Source organism: Balaenoptera musculus, chromosome 10 (genome assembly GCF_009873245.2).
Source record: "Balaenoptera musculus isolate JJ_BM4_2016_0621 chromosome 10, mBalMus1.pri.v3, whole genome shotgun sequence".
Taxonomy (NCBI): domain Eukaryota; kingdom Metazoa; phylum Chordata; class Mammalia; order Artiodactyla; family Balaenopteridae; genus Balaenoptera; species Balaenoptera musculus.
In genome coordinates this window covers 18,699,793-18,721,129 of record NC_045794.1, presented here as the reverse complement: position 1 = coordinate 18,721,129, position 21,337 = coordinate 18,699,793, and the positions used below count along the sequence as shown (strand labels likewise).

Sequence of the window (21,337 nt, the reverse complement as noted above, 5' to 3'; positions counted from 1 at the left end):
CCTAAATGCCCATCGACAGGCGAATGGATAAAGAAGATGTGGTACATATATACAATGGAATATTACTCAGCCATAAAAAGGAACGAAATTGGGTCATCTGTTGAGACGTGGATGGATCTAGAGACTGTCATACAGAGTGAGGTAAGACAGAAAGAGAAAAACAAATATTGTATATTAACGCATATACATAGAACCTAGAAAAATGGTACAGATGAACCGGTTTTCAGGGCAGAAATTGAGACACAGATGTAGAGAATAAACGTATGGACACCAAGGGGGGAAAGCAGCGGGTAGTGGGGGTGGTGGTGTGATGAACTGGGCGATTGGGATTGACATACATACACTGATGTGGATAAAATTGATGACTATTAAGAACCTGCTGTATAAAAAAATAAATAAAATAAAATAAAATTAAAAAAAGCATACTCACAGATAAAAAGAACAAACTAGTGGTTACCACTTGTGGGGGTGGGCAATATAGGGGTGGGGGAAAAAAGGGTTATCATGGGGTTATATGAAGTCACGTGTGTGATACTTTTAGAAATTGTAAAGCACTATAAAATTTTTTAAATCTTTCATTCAATAAAAAATTATTACAATAAAAAAAAATTGGCAGTGTTTTGGTCAGTTCAGTAAAGCTACACAGAAAAGATTGCCAAGCATACGCTGGCTCCTAGTTTTTATGCCTTCTGTGGTTCAGATGCATTTCTTTCATTCTGATTACTTAGGAATACTTATCTCCAGCTTGCTTTTTCCCATTAGTTTCTGTCTACTTTACTGTCTTCAATTTATCTTGTTTAATGACAGATTTTTAAAGCACTTGGTACTTTACTTTTTTAGTCATCATTCTTTTTATATCCCTACTTATTACATCTTATTAGAAAACATATTTTGTTCTGTGTTTCAGTTTTTTCTGCTACATATTTATGAGCCTTCCAATTGGCTTTCTCTTTGAAAGCATTAAACAGAATATTGGTATAAATTATATTGTACATACAAGCAAAAATAAAATAGTTGCATGTGTACATTTTTAACACTTACATAGATTGATATTTAGCTTACATTTATCTCTACCTATGCATTTTTAGATTAGCTATAATCCACATCCAAATATTTAGACCATCTGTTCTCATATCTTGAAAATGGATTGATCTATATTTTTCCCTACTGGAATCCTACCTTACTATATATCCAGCTTTAATTTTCATATCTTTCTATAGTGGTCAGATTCTACTAAGTTTTACCATTGCACTGTACTCCTTAGCTTTTCTAGGCTGGGACTACACAACACTGCATTAAACAGAGTTAAATATTTGATAATCTAAAAAAAAAAAAAAAAAAAAGTTTCTGATAACACTAAGACTTTACTTCCCAAGAAATACTCTATTCTAACTAGAAATACTATAACTAGAAAAAAATTACTAGGTGTGTGGCTGTAAGCAACTTAATTAACCCCTCTGTACATTTGTTCCCTCATCTGTAAAATGCAAGTGAGATATTATAATTTATAATAAGATATAGACATTTGATCTTCATTCACTGTTCCTGGCTCATAGCTCCTTGGACTTGCCCAAGCATAGAGCAACTGGGAGCATCTTTTGTTATAATATTTGGTCTTTTGTCATTGGTTCCTGAAATAGTTCCACAGCCATAAATGTGAAAGGAATGTCTTTGTTATTCTTAACAAGCCCCTTTCAACCACATGTTAAAGAGGTGTCTTTTAGAAAGCCCCTAAACTTGAGGGCTGGTTGCCAGGGAAACTAACCACGTGATTAGAAGGTTGGAACTTTCGGCCCCACCACCTCCAGACTTCCAGGGAGGGAAGAGGGACTGAAAACTGAGATGGCCAATGATTTAATCAATCTTGCTTTGGTAATGAAGCATCCACTAAAACCTAAAAGGAAGGGGTTTGGAGAGCTTCCATATTTCGTGAACCAGAACCTACGCACATGCTGGGAGGGTGGTACACCTGAAACTCCACAGGAACGTAAGTTCCTACACCCAGGACACTTCCAGACCTCACAGTACTGTACCTCTTCATCCAACTGTTCTTCTGTATCCTTATAATATCCTTTATGATAAACTGGTAAACAAATGTAAACGTTTCTCTGAGTTCTGTGAGCCACTCTAGCAAATTAATAGGCCCCAAGGAGGGAGTTGTGGAAGCCTCCCATTTAAAGCCAGTGGACTTGTGAGTGGCATCTAAAGGGGTGAGGGGGCAGTCTTGTGGGACTGAACCTTTAACCTATGGAATCTGACACTATCTCCAGGTGGATAGTGTCAGACCTGAGTTAAATTTGTAGGACACCCAATCACTGCCTGCTGAGAACTAGAGAACTGATTGGTGTGTGGAAAAAAAAACCACATCGGAGCAGCTGGCATACAACAAACATTCAATAAAATGTTAATTATTATAATTATATGAAACCAAAATGACAAAAATGATGAAGATTTTTTTAAATGGTCTTCTTTCTGTCTAAGGCAGTGTCTCAGGTATTGAAAAGTGATTTATGAGATGAGATGCCTTCCTTCTTTTGAAAGTCTCAATCAGTGGTTCTCAAAGTGGTCCATGAATCCATGGAAGATTCTGAGGCCCAAAACTATTTTCATAATAATACTAATATGTTACTTGTCTTTTCGACTATGTTTACATTTGCAATGATGAAAACGCAATACTGGGTGAAGCTCCTGGTACCTTAACATAAGTCAAGGTAGTGGTACCAAACTGAATTAGTATAGTAGTCTTATTCTTCACCACCACCACACCCTCACAGTACAAATCCAGTCTCACTAAAGAATGTCCTTTAATAGTTAAAGTCCTTTAACTATTAATTTTATTAAATCTCCACCCTTGAGTACATGATATTCTGATATTCTGTGGGATGATACAGGAAGTACATATAAAGCATGGCTGATGCATACCCAAAGCATGAAGCTGTCTCAAGGAAAACCACGTATGACTGAGTTGTGAGCTAAACTCGCACATTTTTAATGGAACATCATTTTTACTTGAAGAACAACTGACATATGAACTAGAGTTATTAGACTTGGGTATTTGGCAGACATTTCTCAAATATAAAAAAGAGAACTTGTCATTTCAATGAGAATAACTGACAGTATTTGTTGCCAATAACAGACTTTGACTATTCAACCTAAAATTAGAACTTTGGAAAATTTGTATTCAACTCTGTGAGCTTATCAGCTTCTCAATAAAGTACCTAAAACTTTTCTGATACTGGTGGTGATATCAATAAATGTGATTTTTAAAATATCATATAATGAGATGTATCAACTTTTAGAAGTTCTATACAGCTCAATAAATCCATATTTTCCAAATGACTAATGAATGACATTCAAATTACAAAATCACGCATTGATAAAAGAACTATTCAAAGTGCAAGATAAACTAATGGAGATTAATGTAATAGAATACAAAAGTTAACTTATGTGTTCAGACTGAACATTACAGTTAACCTTTAAGAAACTATCACTTGCTGAGTTTTGGTGAAGCATCAAAAAAGAATATCCACAATTCTCTGAAAAGGCAAAATACTCCTCTATTCCAACAACCCTATGTGTGTGAAACAGGACTATCTTCGTATACTTCAACCGAAACCATACATTGTAAGAGATGAAATGCAGAAGCAAATATGAGAATACAGCTTTTGTTATGCCAGACATTACAGAGGTTTGTAAAAGTATAAAAAATTATGTCATCCTTCTCACTGAAGTGTTTTTTGATTTGGAAAATAGCTATTTTTCATTTTTAAAATGCTGTTTATGTTAATATGAGCTTTTTAAAAAAATATGTATTTAATAAATATTTTGAATTTGTTTTAATTTCCAAGATGGTAAATACTGATAATTAAACCATATAAACAAAATCTCGTAGAGGTCTTCAAAAAAGTTTTGGAAGCGTAAGATAAGGTACCGAGACCAAAAAGTTTGAGAACCATTAGTCTTAATCACCTCAGCATATTCTAATGATATAAAAATCATCTGCAAATGGTATCATAATCTCTACCTATTAGGTGGGTTCTGTAGTAGAAAAGACTAAAATCAGGGGACATTCTACACCTAAAAATAACATCAAAACAGCTCTCCCCACCATTTCAAGCAGTGCTGGCAAATGTATTTCTCAATTTTTATTCATATAGTAATGTAAAATAACTAAATGATTCTATACTAGAGAAGCATTATACATAAAACTTCACTTTTTTGGTAGGTAACACCTTTTATAGGGTGAAAAATTAAAATTTTATATGTAACATTAGACTCATAAACGGATAAAAGGGGAAGTGAGGAAATAGCCCATTTGTCATTTTGCATTCCCAAAAATGGCAAAGAGAGAAGATTTAAGTACAAATAATATAATAATCTGTGATTCTATGATTTACTAATTCTACTTCTCTCAGATTTGGAAGTTATGGATATGTAAGTCTCTCTATCAAAGGGTATTTTAATTCCTAGGCTACCCACACCTGTTGCAAAGAAAAATTAAAAGCTTTATATGGTGAACAAATAACTAAAATGAATCCTCAAACTGTTTCCTGAAAACCTCAATATAACTTTAATATTTTACTTAGAAAGAAACTGAAGTCTGCCAACAATGTGTCTAAAAACTCCTCAAAGCTTAAAAAAACCCCTGTATTCCCTATTTGGTTTTGTAATGCAAATACCTACTTTTGTTTGTCATCTCCGCAACATTAATTAATTATAGTAAACAATTAATTAGAAGTGAAATCTTTTAATATTGAGAAGTCTGATCATACCATTTACCAAACATTTATTTATTTAGAACATTACCAAACATTTACCAAACAATAAACATTTACCAAACATTATTTATTTAGAACAGCTACACCTCGATCTTATTCAAACCTCTTTTCTTCCCTTACCAAAACAGCTTTATAACTTATGTATGTGCTGTCTTCTTCATGACAAGTGATTAAGGAAAGAGGAGGAAACAGTATTTAAGACACATCCATAAGGAACAAGAGGAACTTGCCGGAGAATACAGGGAAAAGGGCATTCTAGGTAGAAAGGAATAATATATACAAAAGCATACAGGCTTAAAACACCCTGGAGTGTTTAGAAAACAAGATGACTCTGCCAGAGAGGAGGTGGGAGGTGAGAAATTTAGTGGGAAATAAGACAATTTGTAGATGCTATCATTTGGATTTCATTCTGTTAAGTCATGGGGAGTCATAAAGTAGGAAAGTGACACAATCAGATTCATAAATTAGATTCTAGTTATTAGAAAGAGCGCTTTTAAAATATACAGTGTGAATAACAGACAGAAAAAACCTGGACATAGGTGAGAGACAAAGGCCTTAATCAAAGGTCATGCAATTAAGGAGAAAGGTTTGGAATTGACAGAATTTTAGAATAGAACCGGAAAAGAGAAAAAATGTGAGAAGAAGAGGAACACATGAAAAAAAATTCTTTCCTGGTTTCAGAATACAGCAACAGAATGGACAGCATTTTAATTAAGTCAAGATAGTACAATAAAGAATAAAGAATGGGACAGAGGATAGGATGCAGAAAATAAAATTCAAGTTTGGACACCTTGTGGTCAAATACTAATGGGACTCTGGACAGATACAGTCAGTACTGATCTGGAGCCTGTCAGTGGGATCATTAACAGAAAGGGCAATAAAAGCCATGGGACTAGATCACCCAATAAAAGTATATAAAGTGGGGAACTCTCCAGTAGTCCAGTGGTTAGGACTCCGTGTTCTCACTGCCGAGGGCCTGGGTTCAATCCCTGGTCAGGGAACTAAGATCCCACAAGCCGTGTGGCATGGCCAAAAAAAAAAAAAGTACATAAAGTACATAAAATGAAAGGAGGGAGGCCCCAAAGCCGAATATTAGGAAACACTAGCGTGTAAGAGGGTTGGAGGAAGAGTAAGAAGAAAGAGGAGCCAGAGAAGGAGACAAGCAGGAGGGCACAAAAGAGGAAAACCAAGGAAGAATGGGACCACAAGAATTAACGAAAAAATAATTGGAATCAATGGAAAATAATGTCAAATGCTATGGACAGATCAAGTAAGATAAAGACTGAAGAGTTTTAACTGGATTTAGCAATTATGTCATTATTGTTAAGAAAACCCTACATTCTCTACTTTAAGATCATGCTTAAATAGAATAAATAGAAACAGCAGGGATCCTAGGACGAACTGGAGAGCATGTCATTAATTTAACCAACAGTTCTACTCAAAATAGACATCAGAACAGCAGGTAAAGAAGCCACCTTTCAGCACACCTCTTACTTAAGATGTATTCTGTATGGCTCTGGGGGAATGCTGCTCTTAAGACTATGGAAACAGTACACCTGTGAGCCACCAATAGGGTCTTTTTGTGAAGACTACATAGCAAATATTCCCCATGTCAACTGCAGAGAATTATATTAAAACTAAAAAGAAGTAGTAGCTAAATAACTTCAACCCAGTATTCAATTTAATTGTCTCAACACCTTACCTGAAAGCTCATTCTAATGGCATCACGTCATTCTCAAAAGGTAATTTAAATGAACTAAAATTTGAAAGCGTAAATGCATTTAGAGTAAAGAGAAGTGGGTCTTGAAAATAATAAAGCATTACAATATCAAAGATGCAGGAAATAACTGCTTATCAAAAGAAGGTCAGTAAGACAAAATACTGGTGGTTATGAAAACATAATTCTACTAGTCCTTCCAATCTACTTTTATCGTGTTAACATGATATGTTAACATGTTAACATGTGATGATTAAATGTATTGTGGAAAAACCTTACTACCCATAAGTCTGTCCTTGATTATGTTTTTTATAACATAAAGAAAGAGAATTAGATATTAAAAAAAACTACTTCACACATTAATCCTAACTCTAACTAGAATCCATTCATTAAACAAATAATTTCACTGAGCACTTAACCATGTGGCTAGGCATTGTTGTTCTAGGGGCTGGGGATACAGCAGTGAATGAAACAAAATTTTTGTCCTCAAAAGCATTACAGTGGGGGAATTTTAAACAATCTCATTTTGTCATTATTTTAAACAAATAACAAGTTCACAAAACTCAAAATGGGGAACTGTTTAAAAAATGATGAAAATTTTTAGTTTTTAACATTATATCAAGAATCTTTCATTAATTGTTTAAATTTAAACTTACCAATGCAAACTGATTGACTTGAATGAAGAGTATTTCTACTTCTTTTTCAGTAACTTCAGACCCAAAACCCTTATATTCTTTGTAGGCTTCAAGGTAAGAACGCAGCCACTGGTCCTGCAGTTCTCTGTCTGGATAAAGACTATAGTCTACATCACTCACACCTAAAATAGAAAAGAAAGTACACTGAGATTTTTAAGAACACATTACACATCTTCTGCAAACTTTAATAATCCCTACCATCTACATATGTTTTCAGAAAAAAATTATTAAATGTTTCCATTTGGGGCTGAAATACTAGATATTATTAAGTAAATAGCATTTATTAGAATAATAAACCAATCATAATATATTCCAAATTAAATTCTAATGCACAGTACAGTTGATCACTATAATCAATTCTCATTGCCTCAGTTTTTCCTCAAAGTATGAAGCTTGCTTGAACCACCTGCATCAGAAGCCACAAATCTTCGATTTTAATAAGTACGTCAGGGGATTCTTATGAGATTCTTATGCACACTAAATATCTAGAGCATTTCCTAGAACTGTGGCTCTAAAGCTTCTTTAACCATTTCTCACAGAGTAAGAAATACATTTTTATATTGAAACCTTATACACACACCTGATACTAAATTTCACAGAACAATATTTACCCTAACTACACCTTCCAATTCTGATACATTCTATTTCTTTTCCGTTCCTTGCTTTAATTACCCCACATATCTGATCTCATGATGTATAGTTTGAAAAATACTAATCTAGTTCATAGTATTTTGCCTAGCCTTCAAGGTTCTTCCTAAGTTGATCCAAACTTACTTCTCTGGTCTTATGACACTCTATTCTCCTTCATGGATTTTATATCCTACAGAAATAGGTACACTCATCTTGAAGATTTCTTCCTTCTTCCTGCAGTGGCCTCTCTTTCTCTTCTATCTGCACATCCAAACTCTACCTAACTTTTTTCAATATTTCTACACAAAATCATATTAAGATCACTCTTTTGTATCCACAGCAGTGGACTATCCAAATGACTAACATGGTGATATCTCATTATATGCACAATGCTTTCCCTTCCTATAGATATTTATGTACAACATGTATGTGGGGATTTCTGGCATGTATAGAGGCTTGGTGGAGGGAAATAACTGAAAACATGTAAACTAAAACTTTCCCCCACCTCTCTCTTACCCAGTCTGATAACTAGAAGTATATGAAAATACATGAATACGTAAATATATAAAAATACAATTCAGCAATGAAAAGTTCCTGATAGTATAAAACCATCCAGGGGAATTCCCTAATCTTCACTATTTTAGAGCATTTCATGTTTCTAAATATAGCCATAAATGTATTTTAAATTAATTATACTTACATTAAAAAACTTAAACTTTATCTTTGATGGTAATAAAAGATATTTTTCAGGGTAAAAATGACCAGGTTTTCAATTATTCATAGCCAATGAAAAAAAAAAAAAATTCTTGAGCTCTTTAAACAACATTCCAAAAGCCAAGGACACAATAGAAACAGCAAAGACTTTTAAATGATTAAAAGTTGGTTTTTCAAATCTTAGTTCTTCGCATTCTTACTGTGACCTTGGTGAGTACTTTACTCATTTGTAAACTGGGACTATTACCCAACTTGTTGTGTAGAAAAAAATCAGATTTGAGATGAAGATTTACGAAGCAACTATGTCAATTCTTAAACAAAAGTCACACACAAAAAAGCCACATATCATTATTTTTCCTTAAGAAATTAAGGAAGAGGTCATCACCTCTTTCCTCCAATAATAAAGAAAAACCAAAAAGGTCAGGAAGAAAATAAAAATTGTTGCTCCTACCCCCCAGTTGATCTTCTTTAAAGAAAAGGAAAAACAATTCGAAAAGCACCCTTTCAAAATTATATATGCTACTCCATTAGAGGAACATGTTCCTCTAGATTTTACCTGCAAATTCATTGAAATGATTTCCAATATCATATGCCAGGTAGTTGTATCCAGAATATTCATAATCAATGAACTGTACATCACCTATGTGAGACACAAAAACAGAGACATAAGAAATCACATATAGGATCAGAAAATCCCTATGCTATTTATAATTAAATAGCTTCCAATATTTTGTCTCATTGTACGTGCTTGGTTACATGCACTTCTGAGACAATACAGGGTAAGGCTGTGAATTTTATGGCAATGAGCTTTACAAAATTCAAATTATTTATCTGGGTCAACAGCTTCTTTGTGAACATTAATGTCCACTACACTAAAGAAGAAGTCACAAATACAGTCATTCTCCAAGTTCAAACCAAAAAGCAAAATATGTCTTTAACCACATGGGGGCATCAGTTACTTAAAAATTCAAGTTTAGTTAGAAATGGAATAACTATCATTTGGAAACTTAACTAATCTATGAACTTAAGAAAAAATTATCTATGAGACTCCAACAGTGAATTGACAAAGCTAATCTATATACGGAAATAAATTACAGACTTTCAAAGACTTGAATTCTGAGAACCCTGCACTTACGTTATAACACTTGCTGATCAATGTAACAACATGCCTAATTTAAGAAGTTAGTTGCCTATCAAACTCTTACATATTCCTGGAATGCTACATAATTAAGGTTTCCAATAGCATATTTGAGCAGCCTTAAGGTGGTTGTTTTATCATTTAAAAAGAGCAAAGGTATAGTTGCTTTTAAATATTTTTTAATTTGAGAAATTTTTACATAAACTAAAGGAGATTCTTATTCTAAATTAGGCTAAATATAGATACAGGTATGCGTTATTTCATTATAATTCTCCAAAGACTATCCTGTTCCGGCCTGCCCAAGGGACAAAACTCCTGCTTAAGAACACTTCATTTTCGAGTACTGGAGTATTAGAGAGGGTTTGACTCAACAGAGATATAGGTGCTATTTTTTAAAAGACGAGGAAAAAGAGAGACAGAAAGAGAGACAAACATTAGAAAAAAAAAATCAAAAGGGTCACTGTCTACATCAAGGGATCACAAACTCAAGGCTAACAGGGCTCAACAGTTTTAAAACAGATACATGAACAGAGATGGCGTAAGAATAGTTCTAAGCTGCTGATATTGAGAAAATGCAGAGCATATGTCTAGTTACATTATCTTTTAAAACATTCAAGCTGAGGTAACAAAACAAACTTCTGGTTTATACACACTGGCTTTTCCCACGATAAAAGAGCTTTTGGACTGTCATGTGTCATACAGATTTTATATGTTAATCTGGGGATGTATGTTGATCATATTCAAACTCAGAAAAAGAAGAATATATGACGAAAAATGTAATGGCAAGTGGAGTAGTATTTTAGACAAAAGCAAAAAAATTTAATGTAATTGTATTAATATTTAATTCAAAATTTTATAATAGTCAAGTTTAGAGTAAAATAAGTGAGATCATCAAAGTATAAAAGCCCAGTTACCAAAATCTATATGCATATTGACAAAATAATATAAGGTTTTTAAAAGTTGGTGACTACATAAACCACTGCAACTCAACCAGTTTAAATTCCTGAATTCACAAAAACTATTCCACAGAAAGTCTTAAAGTTAACCAAATCACTTCACTAAACTGCAGAATGGGAAGACAGAACAAGCTTTAACCAAATCACTTTACTAATAAGCTCCAAATGAAAAGTCAGAACATATTTTAAATTTTTTTCTAGGTACCCTTGGAATGAGGAGATAAAGACACCATCATGACCAAAATAATGTGCAGCCATGATACAAATTTCATTTCAAAAATTATAAATGACCAGGAGAATTACAAATGTTATATGAAAAAAGACACAAAATAGTAAACACCAGTATCCAAATTATTAAATATTATGCCTGAAGAGAGGAAAAAAGAAAAAAAAACATAATGCACAGGGGGAAAAGATGAATGGAAATACACCAAAACAAATGTTTCTACTAGTTTCATTTCAGATGGTAGACAAGTGACCTTTTTTCCTTTATTCTTTGCAATAAACATTACTTTTAGGAGGAAAAAAAAATGACAGTTTAAAAAGATTAAGATGAATAAGAGACTAAACACGATTTGGGAAATACCTAACCACCCAGCCTTCAAGAAATCAGGATTCCAGAGGATTTACTAAGTTGTATTACTGAGCCAACCAAACAGTTTTAATAAACAATGTTTTAAATTGCAGCTGTTGATTGCTTTAGCTCTTTTAAACACAAATTCTTGTAGAGCTCATATTAACGGTTACATGCCAATAAAAATACACAGCCCAGTCCTGAAGCTTACTTTTGCCACATAAACAAAAGCTTCAATTTCAATTTTCAAAATTATATTTAGAATTTGGCAAACATAAATAAAATGGCAGGTAAAACATGCCTGCCTTATAAATACAATTTAAATAAAGCATAGATCATTTTAACAAAGTTAAAATCTGTTTCAGTACGAAAATTTTAGCAATGACTTTTGTAGTAGCATTAATCATTAAAAACTAGCCTTTATTTTTAAATGCTATGTTGAGTTTATAAATAATGAAATTTTAAAAATAAGAAAATGAAGCTAACAAGATACAGATGAGGCTGTTACCAGGCTCCGTGCATGTGAACAAGTGATGCGATAAACCTCCAGTCAGTGCGTTTAAGAAGCACGGGTGCGCCGCCACATGGCAGCAACAATGGCATACCTAATCTGTAGCAGATGAAGAAAATTTGGCAAACTCACATTTTACAAGACACAAAGCTTAAAAGGAAAAAAAATTTTTTTAATCTGCATTAACTATTCTTTTCAACAACTGCAACACAAAGTGGAACTCAACCTTAAATTTAATCTTCTGCAACAAAGTAAAATTAAAGAGGCCTGCTTCCCTTATTTCGGGTGCCAGAAAAATCAAATTACTGGAAAATGCTTTCCTACCAAAAAAATGCACTGAACTTTTTTCTTCTACAAATTTAACTTCTGAATTCTAAAATTTCCAATTATTTAGAGGAACATCCACATCACTATTAATAATTAATAGCTCATATGGCATGACTATCTTGTTAATTCTTTAAGATATGAATTTTTAATTGGGGATTCAAGGGTGGAAAGAAAATGAGAATACTCCCGAAAACTTTACACAAAATTTTATATAGGCAGATTCTGAGGGGATTCTCAATTTTCCAGATTCTCAAGGGATCCTTGACCTCTAAAAAGTAAAGCATTGCTTTAAGAGCTAAGACTATATTTTATCTGTATATAATTAGCACACTCACTAGCACACAATGGGTAAAGCATAAGATTACTGAATAAAACTATAATCTGAATTTTCAAAAGCTACATTTTTCTTTTTTTGTTTCTTACGCAGTAATGAAATCCACACTCTACTGAGTTAAATTGTTCAAATCTCAGGACAGTTTAAACAATATTTAAAGTACTTTAAAACCAAAAAAATTAGCTTATTAACTAAGGCTATTATAATTCACATGATACATTCATTTGGACTCCTTTTATGTATTGTTGTTACGGAGAAAGGGATAAAGATGAAAAGCAAAATAACCAATATGAGAAACTGAAAATGTTTCCAACTCACTCTACTTGCTCTACAGTGTTATGTAAGGCAGAAAGAGAACAAGAGAGAAAAAGTAACCATGATTACACTAATGTTGGCAAAATGCTCTCTATTACACAGAAAAAGGAAGTATTCTGTTCTGGGAAACTTTCGCTTCATCCCTTACTCTAGCGTCCAGTAACTTTACCCTGGACGTGTACACCTTCACCACACAGCACTCATCATTCTGAATGTAAACTTGTGTATTGTGATCTGACTTGCCCACTACATGGCACATGGCTTCCTGGAGAGGCAGTAGGTCCCTTCCACTTCTCCTTATGCAATCCACAGAGCAAATCCTAGCACACAGGAAGTATTCAAATGCTAGTGAAATAAATGGAGGTTTTGCAGAAAATGCTCAGACACAATGATAACACGTTTAAATGGCAGCGGGGGAGAAGCATGAAATACTGAGGAACAAAATATGGCATTTCTGACATTCTTATTCCAGTATATGATTGAACATACAGTGGCACTGAATGTATGAGTAAAGAAAAAACACTGAACTAGTAACTATTTTAGGTAGCTCTTCCTTGGTAGTTCAGGTTTTTACAGTGCATTTCAAGTTTTTTATTACCCGATTTAGGGTTATTTTATTTTATACTAAATAGTGATCCAGACTACAAGTTAAAACAAGGTTAAGATTATCCTTCATAAAAATTCCACCCTGGAAAATATAGGTTAGCAAATAAAAAAATAAATTTAAATTTTAAAATAAAACAAAAAACTCTTGTTAAAATATCAATAAAATAACCACAACCATATCAATGCCTTTTCATGAATAATAATAAAGTGGATAAGATTTAGAGTCAATCAAGTGACTAAGAATGGTGACTCACCCATTTTCTATTTATATCGTTTTATTTAAAACTCTAAAGAAAAACCTGGCTTACTCTGTAATTCCCAGAAAAGCTTCCTTTTTCTTCCACTCATTTGTATTTCCTTAAATAGCTGTAAATCAGCTTCTTGCATTTGCTGACAGAGAAAATAATCAATGGCAGCCATTTTAAGTAACATATTAGGTCTTCAAGTGAGCTTTTTATGAAGCTTTTATGAATGGGGGAAAAGGAGAAACAAAACAGCCACCAATAAACATTCTGACAGAGCACCAAGACATGAGACAACAAACTCAAAAGCTTTAGCAATTACTTCTAACATGTGAGCAGTTAAAGGATTAGCTGAAATTAAAATATTAGATTTGAAGTCAGTCAATAAGCAATACTGAAATTTGTTCTACTTAGTATAAATTCTTTTTAATTAATTGCTGATTAATTTAAAAGATGACTGATATAAGTCTTATCTTACAATTCTGGAGCGAGAACCACTGCTTTTGGTTTTACTATTATATAACAAATTCTATCATCATATCATTAAGTATACTTTTCTTACCTTTTTAAGATGTCATTTCACTGAAGCCAAGGAATGGGCTGCTGTCTTACCAACCACCTAATTCCTGGCACTGACTAACTTTTCAAAAATCTTGGCAGCTACCATCAACTTCAGAAAGGAAGCTTACTCTTCTCCCATATTCCTGAGTCCTGTCAACTGACATGATGAAAACAAGTAGAAGCAGTATTTCTTCTGTGATGCCTACCAGTTCTGTAACATTCGCAGGTGAAAATGCCTATAAACTGCAGAGTGCTCACAGTCTGTGTGTGTGTATATGAGTACGTATATACACATATACATATATACATTTTTAAACTTTAAATTAATCACTCAAGTTATAGTTAAGATAGAATCTGTAAATTGCACTTAAAGATAATCTGAATTGTCATCGCATACCAATGAGTCATAAATCCTTCTGGCTTATACTGATAGTAACCATTTTCACTTTTTCAGAATCAGATACATTTTGTATAATGCATCTCCTATAAACATGATACAGGGGTTGGCAAACAATGTGTTCTCAAGCCAAATCCAGCCCAGTGCCTGTTTCTGTAGACAAAGTTTCATTGGAACACAGCCACACATATTCGTTCATGAATTATATGAACAGTATATGGCTGTGTTTGTGCCACAACACAGATCTGAATAGTGGAAACAGAGACTATAACATGGGACGAAAAGTCTAAAGTATGTACTACATAGCCCCTTACAGAAAATGTTTGCCAACTCCTATCATGGTATAATAGCTGCAACTGAGAGCTGCTAAGCACCTAGTCTGGTGCTATTTACATTATATGCATCATCTAAAATCTTTCCAGGAACCATCTGAAGTAGATTTCATCTCCTAAGTTTCAAATAAAGCAAATAAAAGTTCTGGACTATCAACAGTATAAGCACTTCCTAGAAATCTGTTAAACATGCAGAGTCCTGAGTCCATCAATAGAAATTCTTGTTCAGATGGTCTTGGATGGAGCCCAGAAACCTACATTTTTCCCAAGTACCCTAGGTGATTCTGGTGCAGATAGTAAAGGATCAAATATAAACACTTAATGAAGAGATAAAATGACTTGTCTAATACCACCTACTTCCATATGTGATTAAGCAGGGATGTGAGCACTAGTGTGCTTGGTTCCAAAATGTATATTCTTTTTGACTTCTCTTTTAAGTTACTTAAGAGTTCGATTACTCTTTTAAGAGTAATATATCTGCTTGTAAGAGTTACTTAGAGATTTTTAATCTAGTTACAACATATAAAAATCTAATTTACTACGTTTGAAAAGTACATGCAGAGACTTCAAGATGATCCAATATAAATTCATGAAGTTTAACTAAAATTTGTACTTCCAAGAAATTAAGGGTCTGAAACACACTATAGGGAGATACTGAGCTTGATGATGCAAAGGCTAGTCCCGTGGCTTTCATCTTGTTATTTTTATATATATCATAGGTGGATACAAAATGGTGAAGTCCTGACCTCAAATCACATGAATGATTTAACAAGTGATAACAAATCAAACACATTTGTGAACATAATATATAGCTTAATCATTTATTCTTTGTAGAAACCATTTTAATTTGAAAAGACTTAACACTTGGCTTTTAGATGCTATAACAAAGTAACAAGTTCAGGTAAAGAACTTTGCACTGCACATTTCTAATTTTCATGATCCTCCTTGATATTGCAATTATAAGTACTAATACTATGCTAGAGCTCAAATATATATATTTTCTGCTTATTAAACTTACTAAATTTACATAATTTACCTTTTATAAAGTATGAGGCATGTTACTTCTCCTTGTAACTAAAGACAAATATGTCATAGTCACATTACTTCAAAACCATTAGCTCCTAATTTGAAACAGAGTAAGATAATAATAAAAAGAACAAGCTTCTTGCCACATGGTCATGAGTTTCAGATTTTACCTGAACAACATTCCAACCATGTTTTCTTAATGCTTATGTAGCAACTAATCACATAGGAATTGATTTTTTTAATGGATGCCACAAAGTCCAAAGTAGCCCTCCTAACGGACAGTATAAAGCCATTGTAAGAAAAAAAGAACAGAATATCACCACAACTAACATACAAACATAACCACAAAAACAAGAAGAAACAAATGGTACATAACAGACTTCTATGAAGAAGGGCAAACTCTAAAAACTCTATCAACATATTTACACTTGTTGAACTGTGAGTTTTATTCTTCTGTGTAGGGAAGAAAACTTAGACACAAAAGTATGATTTAGGTAACTCGTGGTAAAGTAAACAATGACAACCTTGAACTCTTAAAGCCAGACGGAAGCATAACTATTTTATTTGAAAATATGAGAACTTTTCATATCACCAATCAGTAGTTTAGATAGGCAACTGGTTAAATAAAAAAGCAAAAATTAATTTTTTTACCTAAGACATAGTAATCTGATTTTTTTTGGTCCCTTATGTTTTAGATTATAAACAAGTTTGTTCAGTGAAATGAATATTCAAAAGAAACTTATAAAATAAAAATATGAAAAGTTAAAATTATATTCCAAAGGAAATAACAGATTCTCTTGATTAACTTGCAGTTAAAAATAAAGCTGAGTGTCCACTTCAAATGTAAGATGAAGACCCTCACTTGAAATTCCATTATATAAAATAATGTGTTATTAGATCTTGCACTGAACTTAAAAGCTAATATACATCGCTTTAATGCATAACTAATACTCTAGTCTCACAAATGGCATTGAGATTTGGTTACTAGTATATAATGTAGTACATATATACTATGACAATTATATATAATAAATGGATAATAATAAATTAAAGGGCACTGTCAAGTACTTAATGTTTTGGGGTACACCTGAAGTTTTCAAAAAACGATTCCACACAGACTTCAAGACATTCAAAATAAAGATGTTAGCTCAGAAAATTTTTTAAAAATAGAATCTCTAATCAGATTAAAGTATCAAATATAAAAGGTACTTAAGTATGTTTTTGAAAATATGTGCTTCAGTCTACCACCCTTGACAGTGTTCTTTGGTTAGTTTTCTTCAAATTAAAGTCAGTTACAAACATTAAAAGCTTTTGCATTAGAACAGTCTCAGCTTACAATCTGATAAGAATGGTCATAAATAGTATTTAACATAATATGACCACTTAATCAGAATTCATTGGCTTCAATATCTTCACAACAGCACACTTTTAATTCAAAATAATCTTCCAAGTATGATACCTATCTTCAAAACTGGTTTCCTACAAAATGCAATTGCTTCAAAGTTTCAAACAGACTTTTTGAATTAATACTAATCTTTCAACCAAAATTGCGTTTTAAAAATGTCAATATAGTATTGAAGGGCACCTACCGTTTTAGCAACCAAACCTCAAACCACTTTATACAATAATATAATACAACCAAGTGTTTCTTAACTATAAAAACATAGAGAATTTGAATACAGCAAGATAGGAACAATCCCAAAAAACAATTCACCAAAAAGTTCACTGACCATCTCAAAAAATGTTAAAAACAATTTACTAAAGTGTCTTGATTATTACTTTAGTAGATAAAATTTCAGCAACTACAAATAAAATTTCCTCCATCTGTGGCTCTCTCCTTAGCATCAAAATATCTAACAAATCAGTATAATAAACAGGTAATGGGAAACCTGAAGACATATTTGCTTCTAATACTGCTGTCCCCCCCGACACTCAAAAAATTTCTATATTTATAAAACAGTGCAATGTCAGCTGGTTTTTCAATAACCCCCATTTACAAGCAGGTGCATTTTCAAACCATGAACTACCAAATATTTACAATTAAATTCATAAACAAAGTAATTTTATCATTTTTCATTTAAAACTCTAACAGAAAACCCAAAAACTGTTTCTAATAAACCAATTCTAAGAAACATATTTTATACAACTATGCAGAGAATATATATTCCTAATTTAGCACAGTTACTGTGACTTTGTAACCAAAAGAAAATGTTGAAGACTGCACACGTTTTTAACCCTTGCGTTTGAATTAAATTTATTGACACAAAGATCAAAGGATTGTTAAGAACATGAAGAAAAAAACTTTACTCACTGCTAAAGTCAAACACCTACCTTGTTTCTCATTGTAGATTATATTCTTACACAACAGATCATTATGGCAAAGTACAACAGGTGAGCCCAGGTTAGAAAGAATCTTCTTCATCCAAGTCATTTCTTCCTGAAGAATCTGAGAGCTTGGGATATCACTTAGGAACCTTTCAGTTTTTTAAAAAAAAAGAGTTATATCTTATTTATATTAATGGCAACATTTTTTTAAAGTTTCATTAAGGAATAAAATCTTCTTTTCTTTTCTTTTTGGTCATATAGAACTTATTTTTTTCCTTCTAGTTTTATTAAGATATAATTGACACACACAGCACTGTGTAAGTTTAAGGTGTACAGCATGATTTGACTTACATACATCATGGAATGATTACTATAATAAGGTTAATGAGCCGCCATCATCTCACAAAGATACAAAATAAAAAGAAAAAAACTATTTTTTTCTTGTAATGAGAACTCATGATTTACTCTCTTAACAACTTTCATATATAATGTACAGCAGTGTTAATTTATCATGTTTTATATTACATCCCTAAGTACTTATTTATTTTGTAACTAGAAGTTTGAACCTTTTGCCTACTTTCATCCAATTCCCCCTTCCCCATACCCCACCTCTGGTAACCACAGATCTGATCTCTTTTTCTCTGAGTTTTGTTTGTTTTTGAAATATAAATGACCTGCAGCACTATGTTACTTCCTGGTGCATGACACAGTAATTCTATATTTCTATACATACCAAAGAAAATCTATTTTTAATAAGTTCTTTCCATTTAAATGCACAGACTTCTGAATTAAAACAAGCCAATTATTCTAAAGATTAGAATAAAGAAAAACCATTAAAAAGAACTTAAAAATGAATAAAAATAAACAGAGCAACAGTTAAAATGCAGGGCAGAAAAGTAAAAAATGTATCAGTACAAAATGGGATGAGGGAATAATATATATATCTAACAGCTAACAATTACTAACACTATTCTAAATGTCTTATATTTATCTCCATTTTATAGATGGGGGAAACCAAGACACAAAGAGTTTAATAAAAAGAAGTTTAAGTATATTATTTAAAATTACAAAGATAGTCCACTAAAGAACTAAAACATCTATTTCAAGCTTGGAAGGGTGAATATAGTACAAATCAGCTAAAGTCACATTTGAAAGTCAATAGATATTATCTACTATTGATAAATCAACTCATTATTTTATGATAATCATACAATCGTTAATCATATAAAATTATGATACTATCATATGGTAACCACATCATAGAATACTCATCTTTACAGAGAACTGCCTCAGTAGTCAGGCTGGGAAGGGTGAGAGTTGGTACGGCAAGAAGGATTAGTGATCATGGCTTTTTATCCTACACTCTTTTCTGTACTATTTATTGTGCTGTATTTGTAATAATTTGATAAAAATACAATGGAACAAAAATAGGGTGCTACTACTAATTCCTCAATAGCACCATCAGGCTTACAAAATAAGTTCTCTTCATTCTTTCTCTATATCATCTCTCAAATTACCCCTTACATTTCCATTTTATAACACAAAAAGGATTCTGTATCACTGAGTTTACTTTAATGAATTTCCCTATGGAAATAATAGGATTCAAAGGATTATTAACATAATTACAATCATATACAGACAAAAAGGAATGGAAGAAAATATGAAACATATTTTTAATATTTTAACTGTTTTTAATGTTTTAGTTGTATATTTTCTGTTGGGGCAAGGTTCTTTCATTATTTACCACACTGCCTCTCCAGCTTTACCCAAGTATCACTAACCTCAAGCATTTGAAGTAACCTTCTCTGAATAATAATAATTTTTAAAATAGCAGCTAACATTTATTTAGCACTTATATGGCCAAGCACGGTTCTAAGAAATTTGTATATGCCAACTCAATTAATCCTCACAGAACCCCTAAAAGGTAAATATACTACCTTTGTTATTTCTGTTTTATGGAAGAAGAAATAGGTAATCTGTCCAAGGTTACACAGCAGAACTGAGATTTGATCCCAGGCAGTCTGGCTCCAGTCTTGTACTCTTAATCCATACAGCACCATACTGCCTCTCAACTCTGCACCACTGCCATCTACTTATTTTAAAGTGATTTTTCCCAAAATTTTTCAATAAAATAGCTATTTCAAAAGAGAATTTTTTTTGTTTTTTATGTTATCACTTTCTGAATGTCCAGTACACCGGACAAACTTCCAGATGTCTGCTTATCTCAGTTAAAGGGGTAAAATATCCCTATCCATTCAAAGTTTGACAAACTACATGTAAATAAAGCACACACACAGTGAGTCAAACTAATCTTTGAAATAATCAAGCTCAAAAGAATATAGCTATTTTCCACTAATGAATTATAAAAAATTAAAAGAAACGAGAAAAAAAAATCCACAGGTCCTGCTTACCTCCATTGTTCTTAAAACAAAGACTTCCTGAATACAAAAGCTGAAATCTTCATGTACGCTTTAGGTATAAAGACAAAATAAAGGGCTTCCCTGGTGGCGCAGTGGTTGAGAATCTGCCTGTCAATGCAGGCGACACGGGTTCGAGCCCTGGTCTGGGAAGATCCCACATGCCGCGGAGCAACTAGGCCCGTGAGCCACAATTACTGAGCCTGCGCGTCTGGAGCCTGTGCTCCGCAGCAAGAGAGGCCGCGATAGCGAGAGGCCCGCGCACCGCGATGAAGAGTGGCCCCCGCTTGCCACAACTAGAGAAAGCCCTCGCACAGAAACAAAGACCCAACACAGCCATAAATAAATAAATAAAAAAAATTAAAAATCTTTAAAAAAAAAAAAAAAGACAAAATAAAATTTCCAATTTTGGTACTAGTATTAATCACACTATGTAAAAACACGTTTGGTGTAGTTTCTGAGGCCCGTGCCCCCAAGTATTTCAGAAGGTCCTAGCAGGACTGTGCTCTGGGTGTTTGTCCAGAGCGGCTGAGATGGTGGAGGAGGAGGAGGAGGAGGAGGACTCTGAGCTCACCTGCTCCCACTGGCGCATCAAAATTACACATACCTACAGAGCTACTTACTCGTGATGAGAAAGACCAGAAGACTGGCACAAAAGATTCTTTAAAGGTATAAAGAAGAAGCCACGGGCTTCCCTGGTGGTGCAGTGGTTGAGAATCTGCCTGCCAATGCAGGGGACACG

General features: G+C 33.1%; 1 protein-coding gene across 1 annotated transcript in view; it reads right to left on the bottom strand.

Annotated features, from left to right (window-relative positions):
- Positions 1–21,337, bottom strand: part of ETNK1 (ethanolamine kinase 1) — a 73,738-nt gene that overhangs the window by 12,651 nt on the left and 39,750 nt on the right. Inside the window, 3 exon segments of the mRNA XM_036865027.1 lie at positions 7,152–7,312; positions 9,091–9,174; positions 18,185–18,327. Coding sequence (XP_036720922.1) covers positions 7,152–7,312; positions 9,091–9,174; positions 18,185–18,327 — 388 coding nt within the window.